Genomic DNA, 19,217 nt, shown 5'->3' on the forward strand with positions numbered 1-19,217 from the left:
GGCTGTCCCGTCGCCGCAGCTCGGGGACCCTCGGCGTCTCCTCCGGCAGCCGTGCCGCCGGAGCAGGGGGGAAGGAGGGTGAGGGAGCGGGAGCTCCCCGTTCAGCGGCGCCCCGGCTCCTCCGGCCGGGAACTGGGGCTCCGCGCCAGCCCCGCACCCGGGCGGCTGCTCGGGACAGATCCCGCTCCAGCCCCGGGAAGGCTTTTCCTCCGGCGCCAGCCCCGGGTTTCCCTGGGCTCTGAGCGGCCGCTCAGGGCTCCGTGGCCGCAGGGCTCGGCGCGCAGGAAAGTAACGGCTCCGAGAGGGAAAAAATAAAAACACAACCCACACCCGCCCTTTTTGTTGTTGTTGAGCTACAAAACTTGGAGAAAGGAGACCCTTTCTCCCAGGGTTCCCGGCTCATGGCAGGGCAGTTGGAACTAGGTGATCTTAGTGCTTCCGTGAGCTTTTCCCTTGGACCAAGCGGGCCGGGGATGTTCCTGGTTCCTCATTTCCACACTGTTACTCCAGGGCAGTTTTTCAAACGGTTCTCTTGGGGAACGGGTCAGCAAACCAGCCCTACAGCCCCACCGAAAATGAGCGACAGCAGCCAAGGCAGAGATCAAGTTGAGGAAAAATAACAAATTCCTTTATTACATTTCCACTGTAGTAATACATGACATCAAAATGTGTTCTCTCACTTTCCTTCCTCCTGTGCTTGCTGTATAACCAATACATCAGCAGTGGGGGAAGCTGCTCACATACAGTTCTTACTTCAAGTCTTACGACTCATACTGGTTTGGAAGTGTTAGATTGTTCATGACAAAAATTAATCCGTAATTAAAACAGAGCAGACAAACCCCTCCCCCCCAAAAGGTGACTAATTTTTATTAATACCCATCCAAACAATACAGATCAAAGAAAAAAAAATATGCATAGTACACAAATGTTTGGACAAACACAATAGAAAGCAAAAAAAGAAAATGAAAACATAGATAAGAAACCAAACACACACAAAGTGATTGCACAGTTTGGCATTGTGAATGCAAGGTGACATGACACAACAGCAATGTATCGTGCCACGTGTTTCATGGCAACTCATATAAACTTTTATTCTCATAAAATTTATCTTGGCCTATCTTATAATTATTTTATTGAAAAAAAACCCCAGTCAAATTAACAGAGACGTGCTCTGCTGGTCGGAAGAGGCATCCATCTTCAAATGGGATATTGCTTTGCTTTTATATTTAAATATATTTATCTCCAATAATATATTCATTTTTATGTAATAAACATATACTTCTCTCCAGGTAACTAGAAAACTGTTTACTCAAATACAAGATACCTGGCCTGCAACTAATAATTTCTATTAAAATGCTACTCTCTAGTATCCAGAAAATTGTCATTATTACAAGCAAGACCAAACTTTAACCTAGAAAGTTACAGTAGAAAATCTTGCTTTGTTTCAAGTTAGGTTTTTCTGACAGGCAAAAATATGCCACAGCAAAATATGTTCGTGGAGTGTTTTCTCCCACGTACTCTATTGAGGTTGTTAATTCTATGAAAGCTGCCTGAGGTGCTATATGTAATTAAAAAATAATTACCTCTGAGCAGCATAAAAAGGTTTCTACAGGATTTACTTTTCATATAGCAAAATGAGATTTGGTTTGAAACCTTTATGTAATACTGCAGGGGACTATACAGCACCACAGACTACTCCAGAAAAATGTATTTCCACAAACTGGAAAACAATAATAAAAGTTTCTCAAGTTTTCAGTTGTTTTCCTTTAAGGAGATGTACTGAAGTGATCTGGGAGATGCTCAGACCTGCAGCATTCCAAAGGTGATCACGGCAGTATGCCACATAAAAATATAGAGGACAAAAGTATCAAATAAAAGCAGTTAAAAGACTTTATTTGAGCTATCTTAAATTTTTAAGATATATTTGTTCTATATACATATCAACATATATGTGGAACTAATCTTTAATAGAATGATGCAGATAATAGCATGCAATGAAAAGAAAACATTAGAGTAGAAGTCTGGTGAAATCAATTATCACTGAAAAGAACTGAAGGCTCCAATTTCTTTCTTCATTTCCTAATAAGAAAAAAAGCAAATCAGCATGAATAAAAGCTTAAGAATCCTGTTCATGTCTTCACAAAAAGAATAAAAAAATCTGTATGTACATGCAAGTGTTAGTAATATTTAGCAACTACATGTGCTGCCACCATCACCATGTCCCTCTAGACCCACTAGCTTTAAACACATCCTAATGCATCAAAAATAGAGACTGGATCTGTATGAACAGTAGCTTCAGCAGTCAGGAGGAGACAGTTCCTGAAAAGCCACAACTAAATGCTGGAGATATTATTTTCTGTACTCTGAATCATTAGTCATTCAAGTCTGTGTCATCATACATTAGAGCTTGCTCCTGACCAACCTGCACAGTCACTGTGGAGATAGATATTTTTTTGTTAAAGCTAAAGGTAGAAGTAAAAACCAAAGAAATCATAGAATCACAGAACGTGTGAGGTTGGAAGGGGCCTTTAAAGGTCATCTAGTCCAGCCCCCCCTGCCGTACACAGAGACCTTTTTGAGTAGGTTGCTCAGAGCCTCCTCAAGCCTGACCTTGAATGTTTCCAAGGATGGGGCCTCCACCACCTCTGTGGGCAACCTATCTAAATGGACTCCATACTGGGAATGCCTGAGTGAGCACATGGGTGCCTGTGCAAGATTTTTGCTGAGTTCTGACAACTCAGAAATCCTGTCTTACAGGAAGAGATCAGGGAATTTGGCTCATTATTACTAAACCAGCACAGGCAGAAATCTCCCCTTACGCCAAATAAAAGATGCTCGAGCCAGGCTAGTTACAAGAGAGATTATGGTGAGACTCAAGTCTCAGAGTCACGTTATGTGTCATACTTAATTTGTTTTCAAAAATGGATTGGCAACTACCTGAAGTCTTACCACGTCTGACTGCTTGGAATGGGAGAAAGAGGAAGCGACAGACTGAGCAAAGCCCTCTCTTTTCTTAGTCCCTCACCCCTAAACAGGTTCTGCAGGACTATTCACAGAGCTAGGTTAACTGCTTTGAGAGGGCTGTTCAGGTGGACCCATTCTTCAAGTTCAAGCCTTTTCCCACTGAAACCAACAATTATGCCAAATACAACAATGGTTTTGAAAGATGGTGAAATGTCTTCCAGACTGAAAGGAAAGAGTCTTGGAACACAGGCAACCAAGCAGTAAAGAATAAGGCTAAGTAATTGTGATGCCCAGAGAACACACATCCATGTGTGACACAAACATGCATGACAGTGACAAAGTGCTGGGAGACAAATTTACCTTCACTAATTCGGTTTTGTCGTACTCTTCCCGATGCTGGTAAATGCACTGACTGAGAACAGCATGTAGTTTTTCCAGGTGAAATACATTAAAGTTCTTTGTAATCAGGGTGACAGAGTGCAACAGTTGCTGAAGAAAAACAAAAAGGAAACTACAAGTTTAGAGCAGCACAAGATCCTTTGCATAAGCTTCTTCTGTTCTCAGAAACTAAACAGTAAGTGACAACCTGCTTTCTGATCTGTTAAATAAAATCTGAGTGACATGTCAGAGAACAGATGAAGTATCTCACCAAAATTCAGTGGAGAAAATTATTTAATTTTTCATACTTCAGAGAAAAGAAAGGCTTAAGTTTCAGACAGTATTTTATTCCTAATCAGTCTGTCCCATCAACAATCGTAATTGTGAATCCGCTGCTTCGAAAACAGCAGGGAATGTCACAATCCATGTTGTGGCAGAGTAGCTGCCACAGCAAAGGCACCATTGCATTTCACTAGAGAAACTGTGGCTGACATACAGGGCACCATAAAATGGATCTTTGGAAACCAGGCTACAGATCTAGATACAGCTGTGCCAGCTGGCAATGGAAGCATCTTTAGGTGCTTCCCTTTACTCATTAGCTGAACCATTTAGTTCACCAAAAGCCAGAACAGCAGTCTGCACCAGGTGTGGAAACACAACAGTTGTAGTCCTTTACCAGTTGAGTTCTTTCACAAGCTACATGTCCTTCCCATAAGTTGTTTTAATTGGCATTGATTAACTTAATTTGCAACTGCAGATGTAGCAAGAAAATGTCCTACTTCAGTATGAACAAAACCAAACTCGGACTTACTTTGAGCTCACAGTGATCCACGACCACTGACTGTGTGACAGTTTCTGTTGCCTTCTCAACACATCCCACCCGATGCTCTTCTATCTGAGAATGTTTTGCACGAGTCATTCTGTGTACCCACAAATCTGGAACAACACAAATTTAAGTCAGGGTTTCTGTTCATCTGGAATACAGTATAAGTGAATTATCCTGTCCCTGGAATACAGCTTCTCTCTGCAATGGCAGAGACAGAACTGTTACCATCTTTTCACTGAGAAATCCTGATACTTCCATTCTGGCAAAAGTCACTGCTCAGAGAAAACTCAGACACACAAAGCATGAGAGAAGATGGCAGGCAAAACCCAGGAAACAAGTAAGAGTCCCATTGCCATTACAACACTGTAAAGTGTAACTCCAAAGTAACTTAGGTGAGGAAACATCTTACACTGCAAACAGTAGGACCTAAGTCTCCTATTCCAGATGTGGCTCTGCATCCACACTCCTTCAAGTACAGCTTTTGAACTTCCACTGCTCATTATGGGGAAGATACTCAGACAATAACAGAAAGGCAATGATTGTTTCTCAGTTAGAATAAAAAAACCAGCAGCTGCAGGAAAACTGGAGTTGGGCAAGCAGAGCTAGGGGGGCAGCATCGTTCTGCAAGAAACACTGCATGCTGATTTTAAAGACATAAACCAGAAATAATGGAATGAGATTATAGAAGGCTTAAACCTAATAAATAGTGTAATCCTCCTCAGGAAGAAGAAGGAGCTACATGACCTGTTCGACCTTTCACTTACCATTTGAATCTCTGCCTTTAGAATTTTCTGCTTCTGGCATTTGTTCAAGAACAACAACACTCTTCTTTTCAAAAGCAGATTTAGCCAGAAGGAGAACTCTCTCATTTTCTGTCCCAGATTTATTTCTATTCCCATTTTTCTGCCGTTCTTGAAGTACGTTTTCATTTTCCTCCACAGAAGAATCCTGTGTGGACTCAACTTCCGTGCGATCCGTGTTAGAAACATGTTTTTCTGTAGACTCTTCATCACTTTCTTCTTCATTTTGGTCTTCTGGAACTTTATTCTCTTTATTGAACTGAAACTTCATCCTTTTCCTTGTGATACTTGAAGACCTTTCCTTCTTTTTACGTCTTCTTTTTGACATATCTAGAAAGAGAGATCAGAAAAAGGAATCCAAAACATTACCAAACTGTCCTTCCTTCAAAATCCAGCATATTCAAGAAAGGTGATCAAAGGAGCTCAAGTACCACTGTCTGGCTCCCTACACGTCTAGAGAAAGAGTTGCAAGTTAACGAGGTAAATTTCTTAGCAGATTTTAGAAAGCCAGGTACAGAATTTCACTCTCAAACCCATCAGCTTCACAATGTTATGATCAGAAAATTTACTTTAGATAGGAAGCATTACTGCAAAGCAAGGTTATTAGGTGAAGTTATTTCCTGTCTTATTACATGAACTAATAGAGATGAACAACAGAAAAGCATTTGGAGATGAGCCTTTCTTCAAATCTTTTCTAAAGCTGTAAACTTCAAAAGCTAAGCACATGTTGGGCAAAGCTAAAGAGACAATTGTAGGAAAATATTTGCTGGAGAAAAAAAATTGCCCACCAAGACTTACACCTAATATGCTTTCTGATTCAGTTAACCTTGTGTCAAACAAACTTTGCATTTTTGCCTTCAGGAAACCCCACCATTCTTTGTATCCACAGAATATTGCACAAAGCACAATGGGTGAACTCAGTGGCAAAAATCCCAGTCATACCAGTGAGACCAGGAAACTTCACACTATGTCATGCATTTTAGCTGAAAGAGACTCAAGTTCCTGTGTTCTTTCATGCCCGTTTCACAGGAAAACTGAGGAAATACTCATCTTTCCTTTACGTATCTATTATTGCTCCCTATTTTTTCCCCTTTCCCGCATCAATTGGAAATCACAGTAAGAGGTGGCATAGATTTTAGCACTGGAAGGCAGGGTAGGGAAAAATACTGTTTCATGTAACTAAAAACTAGTTGAGTATTTAGAAACTGCTATGCACAACGTTTTGGACTTTGCAAGATAGCAACTGGGTGCCTCACTACAAGAAAGACATTGAGGTGCTAGAGTGAGTTCAGAAGGGCAACCAAGCTGGTGAAGGGGCTGGAGAACAAGTCCTATGAGGACAGACTGAGGAAATTTGGATTCTTTAGTCTGGAGAAGAGGAGGCTGAAGGGAGACCCCACTGCTCTCTACAACTACTTGAAAGGAGGTTGTAGGAAGGTGGGTGTTGGCCCCTTCTCTCAAGTGAATAATGGTAAGACCAGAGGAAATAGCCTGAAGTTAAGGCAGGGGAAGTTTAGACTAGATACTAGGAAGAATTTCTTTACTGACAGAGTAGTCAGGTGCTGGAATGGGCTGCCAGGGAGGTGGTGGAGTCACCATCCCTGGAGGTATTTAAAAAGCATGTAGATGAGGCACTTCAGGACATGCTCTAGTAGGCTTGATTTTTCCTCTTCTTTTTTTGGCGGGGTGTGGTTGACAGTTGCATGTGGTGATCTCAGAAGTCTTTTCCAACAGTGACAATTCTGTGATTCTGAATTTAGGAACCATTAAATATCACTTGGACCACCAAGGCCAGTGTCTTACAATGTAAACCAACCACTGTGCTTGAACTTTGCAACCATATTGAATGAATGACCTCCAGCTCTATCTCACATTTTGAAGCACATTAAAAAATGTAATGTCTCCGGGATGAAGAAACCAGGCATCACCAAGAAGGTATCCGTGACTTTAGCACCTTCTCCAAGAAAGTCTAAATAAAATGCAACTTGCCGTGGCAGCGGGGAGTGCTGGAATCCACCGGCGCTGCTGCCATCTTCGTGATTTCATCACACTTTGGGTCTGTCTTCTTACTGACAGGAACAGGGTTCTGCTTTGGCATCACATGGTAGTAAGATGGAGCATACTTTGAAGAGGTACAACCTTGCAATAAAAAAACAGAGAGAAAAGAATTGTCTCGTATTGTTACTTACAAATACTTAGACAAGTCTTAAAATCCTTCGTGTCAAAAAACGTACCTCTTTTCCTACGAGATTCCTTAATTTCTTCACAGAGTTGTTCAAAATCTTCATCCATTTCTTCCCTGACGATGGCATATGCAGTATCTCTCAGATTACAAGCTCTGTGCCTAATGAGACGATCTGAAATTTTACAGTCAGAACGGTGTGTTTTCTACTACCCAACGAAATCCTTGATTTTGATTACTTAGAGAGATTTTGCTCTTTTCATAGGTTGGTTCTGAAAGGTTATCTCAGTGCATATTTTCAGTGTAAAAACATAAAAGTTAATTATTAAAGCAAAAGCACTAGTTACTCATCAACACTTCTGTCACAATTTCATGCCCAAGTAGTTTAATGCTACAACATTTACCCGGCAAGAAAAGCTCTCTGTGAACGTGTAAATTATCTAATCCCAAGTCTGCGGTCCACAGACAACATTTATCGGTTTATACAGTTTAAATTTTTTCAAATTAGAGATAAAAACCTCTCCTTACCTCCAGGATCTTTATCTGGGTTGTACTCTAAAGCATTGCTACAGATAAGATCGATGTCCTTTAGGAAATCTCCTGCTGTTAGGTACTGGTGCAAGTCTATCTTGGAGAGGACTGTTGAGAGGTCCATGGGCTGTTTAATAACTGTGTCATAATCGGGTACCTACAAATGAAACAGACGTGCTCAGAGAGCCAACACAGCATCTACAAAAATTAGCTATTTTAATAAAGTAAAATCAAGGTCTTCTTAGACCCTCTTAATATTTGTAACATATCTGAAGTTGCAGAAATTAACCAGTTTCTTGAAAATAGAAAGGTTGTTTCAAATGGCTTTGAAGATGCAGACCAGAAGAGGGGAAACAAGGCAGGGACATCAGAAGCATGTGTGGGGTAAAGAAGGGAACAGACACCCACAGTGGGCTTTGTTTCACTTCACTTTAGATAATCACAGCCAAGAAATCTTTCTCAGTAAGATTCTCTTTGTTGTTGGCAGCATGAAAAAGGCTGCAGGAATTGCACCTCTGAAATATTGGTCCTAGACATCTACTTTAGAAGGACAGAACTGGACCCAGAGGTGCAGATATCTTTACTCAGACCATTGAAGGAGTCTAATGACTAGTTTAGAGGAGGACATCTCTGTTTTAGATTATTCACATCTAAGAAACTAGAAGGCAAGGGAAAGACAACTCAGTGGATGCTTAGGGGACGGGAACAGGACTTTGCTGAAATGCAAAGCTGTGTTAAAACTACAGCTGACTTTGAAGTACATGCCCCAGGCTTGGACTTCTTCAATACATGAAATGGGAGAGACATAAAAAGAGTATATGGGAGGAAGAAGAAACCACACAGCCCTTAGGATTGTTTGTAGACTGAGGAGCCCCAGATGAAACAGAGAATAGTATCTCAACATTTATTTTTAAACTGCTGTTTCCACTCCTCACAGACAGTTAAGAGAGCTTTAGACTTTTTAAAAACAGTCATATAGATCTGTTTATAATTATAAAGAAAGAGATCTCTGTGCCTTCAAGTGCTGTAACTTGCTTAAGTATTGTGGGAAACGGTGCTTCTTCCCCACGTAAGTCTAAGCAAAATGCCTCTCAAGTCAGCAAAGGCCTTTTGCTGATTATATGCAGCTAACATGTTAAACCAAAACCAGGCCTGCTGCTCAAGGACAAACGAAAGCAAAACAACAGGTGTGACACAAGGCAGGAGGGATGGGCAACAAGTTATGCATTGCCCTGCTAGTTACCACTTTAACTTGGGACTTAGGGATGCCCATTGGCTCTGGACAGTGACACTGGCTGGACAGGTGGGTCACAGGGGTATAAAAAGGCGGGGAATTCAGCAGGTGGGACCAAGGCTGCTCGGACGTTCCTGCGTGGGACACCCCCCTGCTGCGGAGCCTGGCGCTGGGGCTCTGCCGGGCCTGCTAACCAGCCTGCCCGCCTGCCCGGGGATCCAGCCTGAGCCTGAACGCTGAGCGTGCTGGGTTCTGACCCCTGGAGCACCGGGTCCTTCCCGCAGCCGTGGGGGCTGGAGCCCTGCCTCTTGCCCCCCCATTTTGCTGCCAGTTGCCGAGGAAACCAAACGGTTGCTGCTGCTGCCGAGCCACGAGGGGCTGCTCCCCCAAAACCACGGATTTCAGGACCCTGCCGTAGCTGCCTGCCCAGTCTGCCTGCTGCTCTGCCCCAGGACTGGAGCCTGCCTTGTCTGCCCGCCTGCTGCTGCTGCTGGGGGGTTGCCCCTGGCACCGGGAAGCCGCCCCTACAGACCTGCTGCTGAGCCCTGCCTGCTGGAAAAGAAGCTGCATCCCATGGAAAAGAAGCTGCATCCCAGGAACCACACTCTATGGAAGGGTAAACACACACACACTCACTCTCTTACTTTCACTCTGTAACTGTCCTGCCAGGCTCAACTCCTCTCTCCCTCTCCTCCTTTGATCCACAATCCTCTCTCACAGAGAACACCTTAAGAGCACAGTACTTTTTGCATTACCTCCCTAAAGGACACATTACTTCCCTGATAGCCATGTGCCATTTTTACATTTTCCCTAAACCTCATCCCACTTCTGACACCAGAATGTCACGAGCTGATATCCCCCCTGGCATTGGCTGGCGACAAGTATCAAAGGATTTAATGAGAAAACTGAGTTGGCATTTGGTCTAACTGGCAGTTGGGCTACACAATCGTTGGAGGTCCCTTCCAACTGAAATATTAAAAAGTTCTAAAGATGTTTTAAAGGAATTCTGGGCCCTCATCAAATACTCAAATAACAGGTATTTGAGAGCAACTGCAAAAGCAAAATTCACTTCCTGCTTCTTGAAAAATCAGAATAGTATGGTCCTAAAACCAAAGAGAAATCTTCCTATAAAAGAGCATACACTGAGAAATACATACAGAGAGAAATTATGGATACCCACAGATAAAATGGTAAGACAGTTCAATGCTGATTTACCTCCTCTGGGTCAACAGGCTTTGTAAATACTCTGAAACGTCTGTCAATGGCAAGTCTGTGGGTCACATCCCTTAAGAAAATCCTGAGTTCACGCAACGTGTCCTCCTCCTGCTCCTCCAGCTGTCTTTCTTCTGCCTCTGTCAGCTGCCGAGGCTTGGGCGGTGGTGCTACAGGCAGAACTTCCAGTGGCTGCCAAGCTGACAGTAATCAGAAACTTTTAGTCAACACATGGTGCTCAGATACAAGCATATGACAAATTGTTGATGGAAAATGACCACCAAAGAAAACATTGCATAGCTTTGAACTTCCAGTTAAGAGAACTCTTATATGGAGAATATCCTCACCTGTGTTGTTTTTGGATGGAGGAGGTTTAGCAGCTTGATTTATGATTATGTCCTCAAAAAATGTTCTTCTTTCATCCTTATTAGGCAACTGGATTTCAAAAACTTCTTCATAATCAGTGTTGAACAATGTTTTTATCTAGAGCATGAGGAAAAAAGGTATTTCAGATACAAGGCCACACAAATTCATATTCTATTCCCAAAATGTTTCTAAATTAACCTGAATCATCATCTGGATAAGACAAACTGTGACAAGTTATCTTCTTGGCCTTAGAAGGCTAGATTTTCATATATTAGCACAGCAAATTAAAATATCTTCTTTAAGGAACACCTATAGAGTTAGAGCTCAGTGAAGGGACCAGACAATACACTGATACAGTTGTGACATTCACCACCTCTGAGGTTGCTTATTTTGTATTTACGTGCCTTGCTGTCCCTTCAGTTGGAAACCTTATGGCAGCTGTGGAGGGAACAAGCACCATCAGGAGAAAAGTGCAGGCTTTTTGGTCAAGTGTTTTGTGTTTGTTGGTTGTTTTTTTTAATGTGAATTATGCACCTGAATTTGCATACTTCTGAGTTTTACACCATTTTCCAATCTCTGCTACCAAAAGCTATGGAAGTAATTTCAATACTTGCTTTAGAAGGAATTTATTAGCAGTATAAAAACTTCTGTAGAAAGTTCAGTCCTTTCAAAGCACTTGATGATAAACACATCTAGGTAACACCCCTTTCACACACACACTCCCCAGTAACTGAGACAAAATAATCACAGCAGCACGTTCACATTTGGAACATCTTCCTTTAATGCCCGCTCTCAAATGTCTAGAAAGTTAAGCATGTACACTTACTGCATTTGGTTAATTACTGCATGAATACAACTAAACATTGATTTCCAAGTTACTTAAACAGAAGTTGGAACTCTGCTTTCTCACTTGTAAAGTTTTCACTGACAGGAGGAAAGCAACTGAAATTTTCACGAAGGAATTTAAATTTGAAATGACATCCCATCCTTCACAGTGTGACCATTGTCCTTTTCCAGTAAAAATATCTTCCACTTTTCAGTTAAAATGTCTTCTGTATAAAGACCTTTTTCCCAGTTGCATTTCTAGACTAAGTACATAACTGACCATCTTGAAGTCACTGGAACTATTGTCAAAGGCAATTTATACATCTGTCCAACAAGCGTAAGCATGTGAGAAGGGAGATAAAATCAGTCTCTTTACTCAGAAGACACTTTAAACAAATGCTTTCAGCATTGTTTTGTCTTAGCAAATTTTAAGAGACCTCGTTAGGATGCCTGAGTAATAAGAGAATGAAATTTGCTGAGCAGTGCACACTACTGCCAACACTGAAAAGGATTTATGAATTCAGAAGAAACTGAATAAAAAGCAGAAGAAAAGTATCAACAGAAATACCTCTTTTGGGAGAGCTGTGTAACACACATCAGATGTTGCAAGCAGCAAAACTGGAGCAAATGTTGGAATGTTCTGCAGTAGTGCTGTAAAAGTAGTTTTCAGTGTAGCTCCAGCAGCCTCCCACCATGAATGAATATGTGGGACATAAATTATACTTGGTGCTGTTCTTTGAGCTTCTCTTATCATCTGGAAAAATGACAGCTTGGATAAGAAAACTAAGGCATGGAGAATAAGGCTCATCAGTAACTATGTATGTATCAGTCAAACTTATCTTCTGACAGAGGAGCACTTCAAGCCAAAACATTCAAAGAAACCAACAAAAGAACAACTACTTAATACAGGTAAAATGTTCACTTTGACTCAATTACAAACATTGCTTAGTAGACAGAAACAGGCCTGAATCTCTGTCTGATTTCAAAACTACTTAGGTGTAAGACAAGTGAAGAGCCTCACAACTCAGCCAGTGCGGTGGTGGGCCTGAAAAAAAAAGCCTAACCCTTCAGCAAGATGTGTTAGTCTGGGTAAATCCCTACACGACTGTGACTACACCATTCTCCCTTCAGAGGTGGCACATATCCATGTCGCTCTGGGGCACAGTCTGAACAATGAGGAAAAGATGAGGGCTGAGATTGTAGAAGAATCTTGGTTACCATTTATAATTTTGGCTGACAGCGTAGAGGAAGCCTGGTTACCATTTATCATTTGAAGTGCATTTCAGAAGAGGTGACCAGTCTTCCACCTGCCTGAACAGCCACGTCACTCACAGCCTCTCCTTACCAAAGGATCCATCAGACCAGACTACGTGCTTTGGAAGACAGCAAGCCATTGCCTACAGATGGAACCTTATTGAAGAAGAGGACATGCACCCTCCTTTTGCATTAGAAATATTCAGGGAATTCCTGTCACAAGATGGGAAGTGCACGTCCTATTTCCAGGCAGTGACTAAGCATGGTAGTTGAATGACTGCAGATTAACCATCACACAACAAAAAAGGCATTGTTCCTCTGATGTGACAAGTGAGGATCCACTTATGCCATGTATCTGTCCTTACTTGTACAGCTCTCAAATGTTGCTACTAAAGGTCAAAGTATTTCACAACAGCGATGCCAAACCACAAAATTCATTTCCCACCTAAAGGTAAAAAGGAAAACAGCATTGAACCTGCTTGTACTTAATTTTCCTAGTTGAGAAAAACACTCCAGTGTACAAATGTAAGCATTCCAAGAATTGGAATACTTTTACTACATACGTGGCAGCAGTTGAAGCTGTTTATGCGTATGTAAAAAAGAAATACGTTTCCAAAAACTTTGATTGCCTTAGAAATAGAATGAAAAAGAAAGATACAAAAAGTGCACGACACGCAGCCAGGCTGATGCAGAGTCATCTGCTGGGGGCACAGACTCTTAAGCAATGAAAACAAGTGTCTGGATCCCACTGAGACTGGCAGGATTTCCTGTCATAAAGAAGAGTTTATTAGCAGCACCTCCCACCTTCCCAAGCTGCTGGCAACATCCTCACTGTTTAATTTGGGATGGAAAATATGCCCATGTATAACATCTTTATTCAGTATCATGCCATCTAGAAGAAAAGTGGATTTTCATACACAAGTTGACATAACAGCACATTCAAACTGGGCCACCTCCATTAGCAATGAATTTTGCTTACTGATTTATATACAGTTCATGAATTCTGTGATGGTAAAGAGAAAAAAAAAGATACCTGTGCACATGTTTCTTCTGGTGATGAGATGCTTGTAAACAAAACAGGTAGGTCTAGTGTATAAACCGGAAACTTTTCCAGGGTGTGTATGACTGCAGGTGCCAAATGAGAAGCCTGCCCATATCCTGGCTCTCCAACTAGTAGGAATCGTGGCCTGCAAGATGTTGGCTGGTAATAAGCATTTCTAGAACAATACCAAGAAAAAAAAAAATATGAAAAAGGCACACAGATGTTAAAAGTTTTGTTGGGGTTTTTTGTTTGTTTTTGGTAAATACTCTCCCCATGACAGCAAATAAGATGCTGATCTGTGATCAATAAGACTCAAAGCCCGTTTTCTTACAAACTTGTACCACCCCTCCTCTAAGAAATCCTGCCAGTCCCCAACATATCTGCTATTTGTTTGGCTGGGTTAAGTAACAGCTCTTAAATTACAGAGGGACTGTCCAGCTAAACACACATGACAACTGGTCAGCAACCTGATCCGGGGGAAAGTAACTCTCTCTCAGCACACACCAATCTGGATCTCTCCACTGCCCATACACACCGATTTTCTGTAGGTCTTGAGTTTAAGCAACTGTAAGATCTCTCCATGAATGAGTCAAGTTTAGCTGAAATTTGGCCAGTTAGTGGAGACAGTGGGAAGGAAGGAGCAGAGCAAGATTTCTGGAAAAATTACAACAGGCACTTGTGCTGGTTGGTTTGGTGGGATTTTTGGTAGCAGGGGAAGGGCCCCAGGGGTGGCTCTGGTAAGAACAAGGAGCCATCAGAGAGACAACTCAGCAATTAACATATGAAATTAATGATTTAAAGACCCCAAGAACAAAGAAGAGCTGAGCTGGAGGGGTGAAAGGCAGTGCTGGGGTGAAGACCCCAGGCAGTTGGTGAGGAAGAAGGGGAAGAAGGTGCCCAAGCAGAAGTTTCCCTACAACCCATGGCGAGATGGCAGCTGTCCCCCCGCACTCATGGAGGAACGTGGTGGAACATTCCCTAAAAGTGCCAGGAGGGGTGAACTTGGCCAGTGGACTTGGATTATGCTGTCAGAGAACTCAGATTTGTTGCCAGTGGATTCTGATTGCGCAGCTTTGGAAGACCCCAGCACCAGGGGAGTTGGCTGTTCCCGAAGCAGCCTGTGACTCTGCGGGAAGCCCAGGCTGGAGCAGCTCCAAACCTTGTGGGAAGGACTCAGGAAGGAGAAGTTTGTGGAGGACTCTCTCCCATGGGAGGGACCCCATGGGGAAGCAGGGAAGGACTGTAAGGAATCCTTCTTCCTGAGGTGGAAGGAGCGGCCGCAACCACCAGACTGTGAACACAGGCAATGAGCAGCTGTGTGGCTGTTACTTTGTTTTCGTGCTTAAAATGTCACATGATTAAACGTAATTAGGTTAAAGGTACAAAATGCGGACGTGGTTTAAGTTTTTCTCACAGTATTTTAACAATCTGTGCCTCAGTTTTGCTTCTGCTACACAACTCACTCCTGGCTAAACAATCTCGGAAGGCAAAGATGGCTACAGAAACCCATAAAGGTTCTCTCCTTCAAAGGACAGACAGTACATTTATTTGGTCTTGAGTCTTTCAAGGAATATCATGGATTACATCCACATATTCTAATAGTCTGTGGACCACTCTGACTTTGGAAAAGAGGGTTAGGCTGTTCCAGTTTCACGGGTTATGGCAGAGCACTTCATTAGAACATGAGTACCCAGCTGGATCTTCTTGCATACTTCTCGCAAATATTGATCACCCCCACACACACATTTTACTCCTTCATCTACCACCCCTCACACTAAAGCTGTTTACAGACCCAGTCATCTTAAAAACTTGAACATAAAGGGCACAAACATTTACCTGCTAAAGTTGAGGAATTTTCCTTTGTGTCCGCCAGGCTTGTCAAAGATTGATGGTGATTCATCATCACTGTAAATCGTGTAATTACTTAAAATATGATTTAGACTGTCTGGAAGACAGAAGAGGTTTGTTACCTTTCCCAAATGGTCCACATCTCACTTTTGCATTAATAAGAGCTTCTAAATAAGCACTGGAACCCCTCATCTTGTATTTCTTCATTTGAGGTCACACACTGAATGCTATCCTACCACAGACCTCAAGTGATTGCATGTCTCTACAAAGCTGTCCTAAGTTCCATTTGAACAAGGTCTGTCTCTTTTGGTGAAAACTTAAGAGGTTTTTTTCCTTAGAATAAAGATGACTAGGAAAAACTAATTCCTAAACACCTGAAAAACAAAACAAAGCCACTTTTTTTCTGGAGCAGGTTCCCCCACTGCAAGTGAATGTGAATTCAGTGAATGTGATGGTCACAGACTTCCATTTGTCTAGGACTAGTGAGTCAAAACATACAGACCAACACATCTTCTAAGCAAGGTTCCTCAAAGATCTCTGAATGAGGACATACTGGAAGGTGGACAACAGAGAAGGGATGCAATTACCAACCTCCTAGGTGCTCTGCTTTTGTTGTGTTGGGAGGTTTCTACCTCTTACCAATGCAAATCATCTTCCAGTTCTACTAGAAGTAATACCAGCAGGATATTCTCCAGGGTTTAGCACCACAACTAACTATTCATGGGTCTCCATTAATCAGGAGTGGAGCGAGTTTATCAGTTTATTTGCTCTCACCAACTGACAGAATCAACCTGATCAGGGCTGGTGCAGTCAGGAGTGGGAGCTCACATGGGCTATGCAAGCCAAGCCCCTACTAAAACATTCTGATCTCACATGCAACTGTACAGGAGGATGCACAAACATTTCAGTTAAAAGACTATGGTTAAAAATCATGATAGCTAAACAGTCTTCAGCTTAAACCTCTTATTGTGCTCCTGACATTCTTCAGACTGGAATTAGAAGCATTCATGTAAAAATGCCCTTGAAATCTTTATTTGGAAGGAGGTGCCTCATCCATTAAACCTCAGATCCATCACCACAAATGATAAATATGATGTTAGCTAATGTCAGAAAGAGGGTGCTCTAGTAGAGGACACATAGTTCTCAGTTCTCTACTGTGTATTGCAAGACATTCACAGCTCCCATCCAGCTCCTCTGTTGAGAGTCCAGAATAAAGAACTATGCATGACATTCCTGAAATAAAGGTATGCACGTGCATGTTATAAAATTCTACTGTCGTTAAGGGCTAAGAGTTCTATGTTGATGGCACAAACTGGAAGTTTTTGCTTTAGCAGACTTTGAAAGAAGTGGATGTTGTTGTTACACCAACCTTGCTGCTGGTCCTTCTTTAGTGCAAGCTCTGCGTGGGGAAATACTCTTTGCAAGGCCTGTAAAATTCTGGCTAGTGTATTTTCAAACAGTGGTTTTGAACTAGCTGAGAGTGCTCGCCCTGGTGAAGCCACAGCCCTCTGTGAAGCTGGAACAATCTTCTGCATAGCCATGGCAAAATCCTCTGCTGTGATTTTAATAGAAGCAGTATCTAACACCAGTTTCTTGCTGCTTTGGTATATCTGAGGATAGCGGCGGCGCAAAGCACAGAGTGCAGCTTCAGCACATAAGGATTTAATATCAGCACCACAGTATCCTAAAAACAAAACAAAAATCAAACGTTATGTCAGTCTCAGGCAACACAAAAATCAAGGTCAGGGTTTGCAAAGTGCAACACTGAACCACTTGGTATGCAGCCAAAATCTAAAGGTGAAGAGAGGATTTAGTTACTGCACTGCAGAGTTTTGTTGTCTGGCTTGCAGCCTGACATCCTGTGCTTACGAAGCAGCCTTCTAATCAAAATTGTGCTCCTAAGCAATGTGGCCAAGCCCCTCTCAATGTTCTCAGAGACAAAAAGCAAATTCAAAGAAAAAAAGCATTTAACTTGGTTTGCTCCCAAGGCGTGCCAGCTGCCTCAGTGGCTCACTCTGCAGCAAGGCACAAGAACTCTAGTACTGCCTGGTTCAAGCTCAGATTCCTTAGGATTCAGTCTCATGCAGTCACTCACTTTGTTTTCAAACTCACCAACACATTTTTCAGCTAGCTCTTCAAGAAACATGTCCAGTGGCTTAGGGGTCCAGTCCTTTGTGTGGATCTTGACAATCTCTTTTCTAGCCTGGAAACAAAACAGTTGCATGTTTGTTTGCCCTAAGTTTTCTGTTTAAAAAAGCCCACAAAACCACAACACAAACTCCCCAGAACCTTCACATAAATACATATACATTTCTTATCTGCTAGACTTTTACATATTTCTAAACTTCAGTCAATATGCTCTCCACTTTTTCAAGCAGGAAACTAAATAATTCACAACTTGTTACACTCAACTCTTTGGGGGTCTGCAGGGAAATCAAAGGCATTTATAGGTCCCATAAAAAATAAGTTTCTACAAGGATGAGATCTAATGATCCTAAGGAAAAAAAAAGTAGTAAAAATAATTATCTGCAAACAAAGAAAATTCCCTTAAATGTAGCAAAGTTTCATGGTGACAGTCTCATTAGTTCATCGGATCTGCTCTTTTGCCAGTTCATTCAAGGAATAAAAAGCCTAGCACTGTATTTCCAGTTGCTAAAATTACTACACAGAAGAACAGTAATGATCATAGAATCACCTCCCACTGAATCAGGTTGTTCAAAACCCCATCCAAGCTGTCCTTGAACACTTCCATGGATGGGCAGCCACAGCTTCTTGGGGCAAACACAGCTTCTCCAGACAACCTGTGCCTGTGTCTCACCACCCTCACACTAAAGAATTTCTTCCTAATGTCTAACCTAAATCTCCCCTCTTCCAGTTTTGATCCATTATCCCTTGTCCTCTCACTACAAGCCCTTGTAAATGACTGCCACTGGATGAGAAAAAGTCAAATGCTGCCTATCCTCATCTCTGATCTTAGCAAAACTTTCTTTTAAGTATTTCCTGGTACACAGGCAGATTTCTAGAATCCTTCCACAGTAGAGAATCATATATTAGATCTGTTTCATGGAACCTCCTCTCCTATTCCTGAAAGCAGATAAAAAATGGAGACACATATTTGTTTTAAATACACTGGTCAGTGCACTTTTACTAGCTGTCAAATCAATAAGCATTGCATCCTTTTTCCAAAAAGTGCTAATACGAGAAAAAGAAATAGTAGTGATAGCCAGAGAAAAAACACAGAAAAGTTCAAGTTTTGCACATGATCTTCCCCACCAGTGTTTTTTGGTTGTTATAGACTTGTTTTTTCATTGTTTACCTAAGGCCATTGAACTAAACCTTCCCAAGCCCTACACTTTTGTAATGTATTTCACATCTTTGTCCATGTTTATACCAGTAAAAATATTAAATCCCAAAATACTTTAGAGGTATCTCTCAGGATACCCAGCCTGGGAACAATTCAGGATTTCAGAGGTAAGCAAACACAAACTGCTTGGGGAATGAAAAGTTGTTCTGTGCTCCAGCACCAGCCTTGATAAAAGTGGTTTTTTTTAGCCAAAAGGCATTCTTGTGTGCACGCCATTTCTGTCATTTTCAAGATGAGAGCGGGAATTTCTTGCTAATTCAGATCCTCGTTCTTCCTTAAACATTTCAGGGACTAGCAGCATCCCATTTTCTTGGCTGGGCACAGTGAAACCAAAACTAATTCTAGAACTAACCACTTGTTGCAGTCATCTTAACCATATAAATTCAGAACC

The 19,217-nt window shown here is 41.9% G+C and overlaps 1 protein-coding gene across 1 annotated transcript in view; it reads right to left on the reverse strand.

Moving 5' to 3' along the window:
• Nucleotides 1-601: 601 nt before the first annotated feature.
• The window catches only part of ATAD2 (ATPase family AAA domain containing 2), a 35,837-nt gene continuing 17,221 nt past the window's right edge, over nucleotides 602-19,217 (reverse strand). Inside the window, exons 15-28 of the mRNA XM_051610803.1 lie at nucleotides 17,575-17,665; nucleotides 16,832-17,146; nucleotides 15,451-15,559; nucleotides 13,606-13,789; nucleotides 11,887-12,072; nucleotides 10,475-10,610; nucleotides 10,131-10,327; nucleotides 7,679-7,838; nucleotides 7,203-7,325; nucleotides 6,958-7,107; nucleotides 4,933-5,298; nucleotides 4,154-4,278; nucleotides 3,325-3,453; nucleotides 602-2,079 (exon numbers count right to left, since the gene is read on the reverse strand). Of these exons, the coding sequence (XP_051466763.1) occupies nucleotides 2,038-2,079; nucleotides 3,325-3,453; nucleotides 4,154-4,278; nucleotides 4,933-5,298; nucleotides 6,958-7,107; nucleotides 7,203-7,325; nucleotides 7,679-7,838; nucleotides 10,131-10,327; nucleotides 10,475-10,610; nucleotides 11,887-12,072; nucleotides 13,606-13,789; nucleotides 15,451-15,559; nucleotides 16,832-17,146; nucleotides 17,575-17,665 (2,313 nt within the window). The 3' untranslated portion in view covers nucleotides 602-2,037. The remainder of the gene's footprint in view (nucleotides 2,080-3,324; nucleotides 3,454-4,153; nucleotides 4,279-4,932; nucleotides 5,299-6,957; nucleotides 7,108-7,202; nucleotides 7,326-7,678; nucleotides 7,839-10,130; nucleotides 10,328-10,474; nucleotides 10,611-11,886; nucleotides 12,073-13,605; nucleotides 13,790-15,450; nucleotides 15,560-16,831; nucleotides 17,147-17,574; nucleotides 17,666-19,217) is intronic.

Source organism: Apus apus, chromosome 2, assembly GCF_020740795.1.
Source record: "Apus apus isolate bApuApu2 chromosome 2, bApuApu2.pri.cur, whole genome shotgun sequence".
Classification (NCBI taxonomy): domain Eukaryota; kingdom Metazoa; phylum Chordata; class Aves; order Apodiformes; family Apodidae; genus Apus; species Apus apus.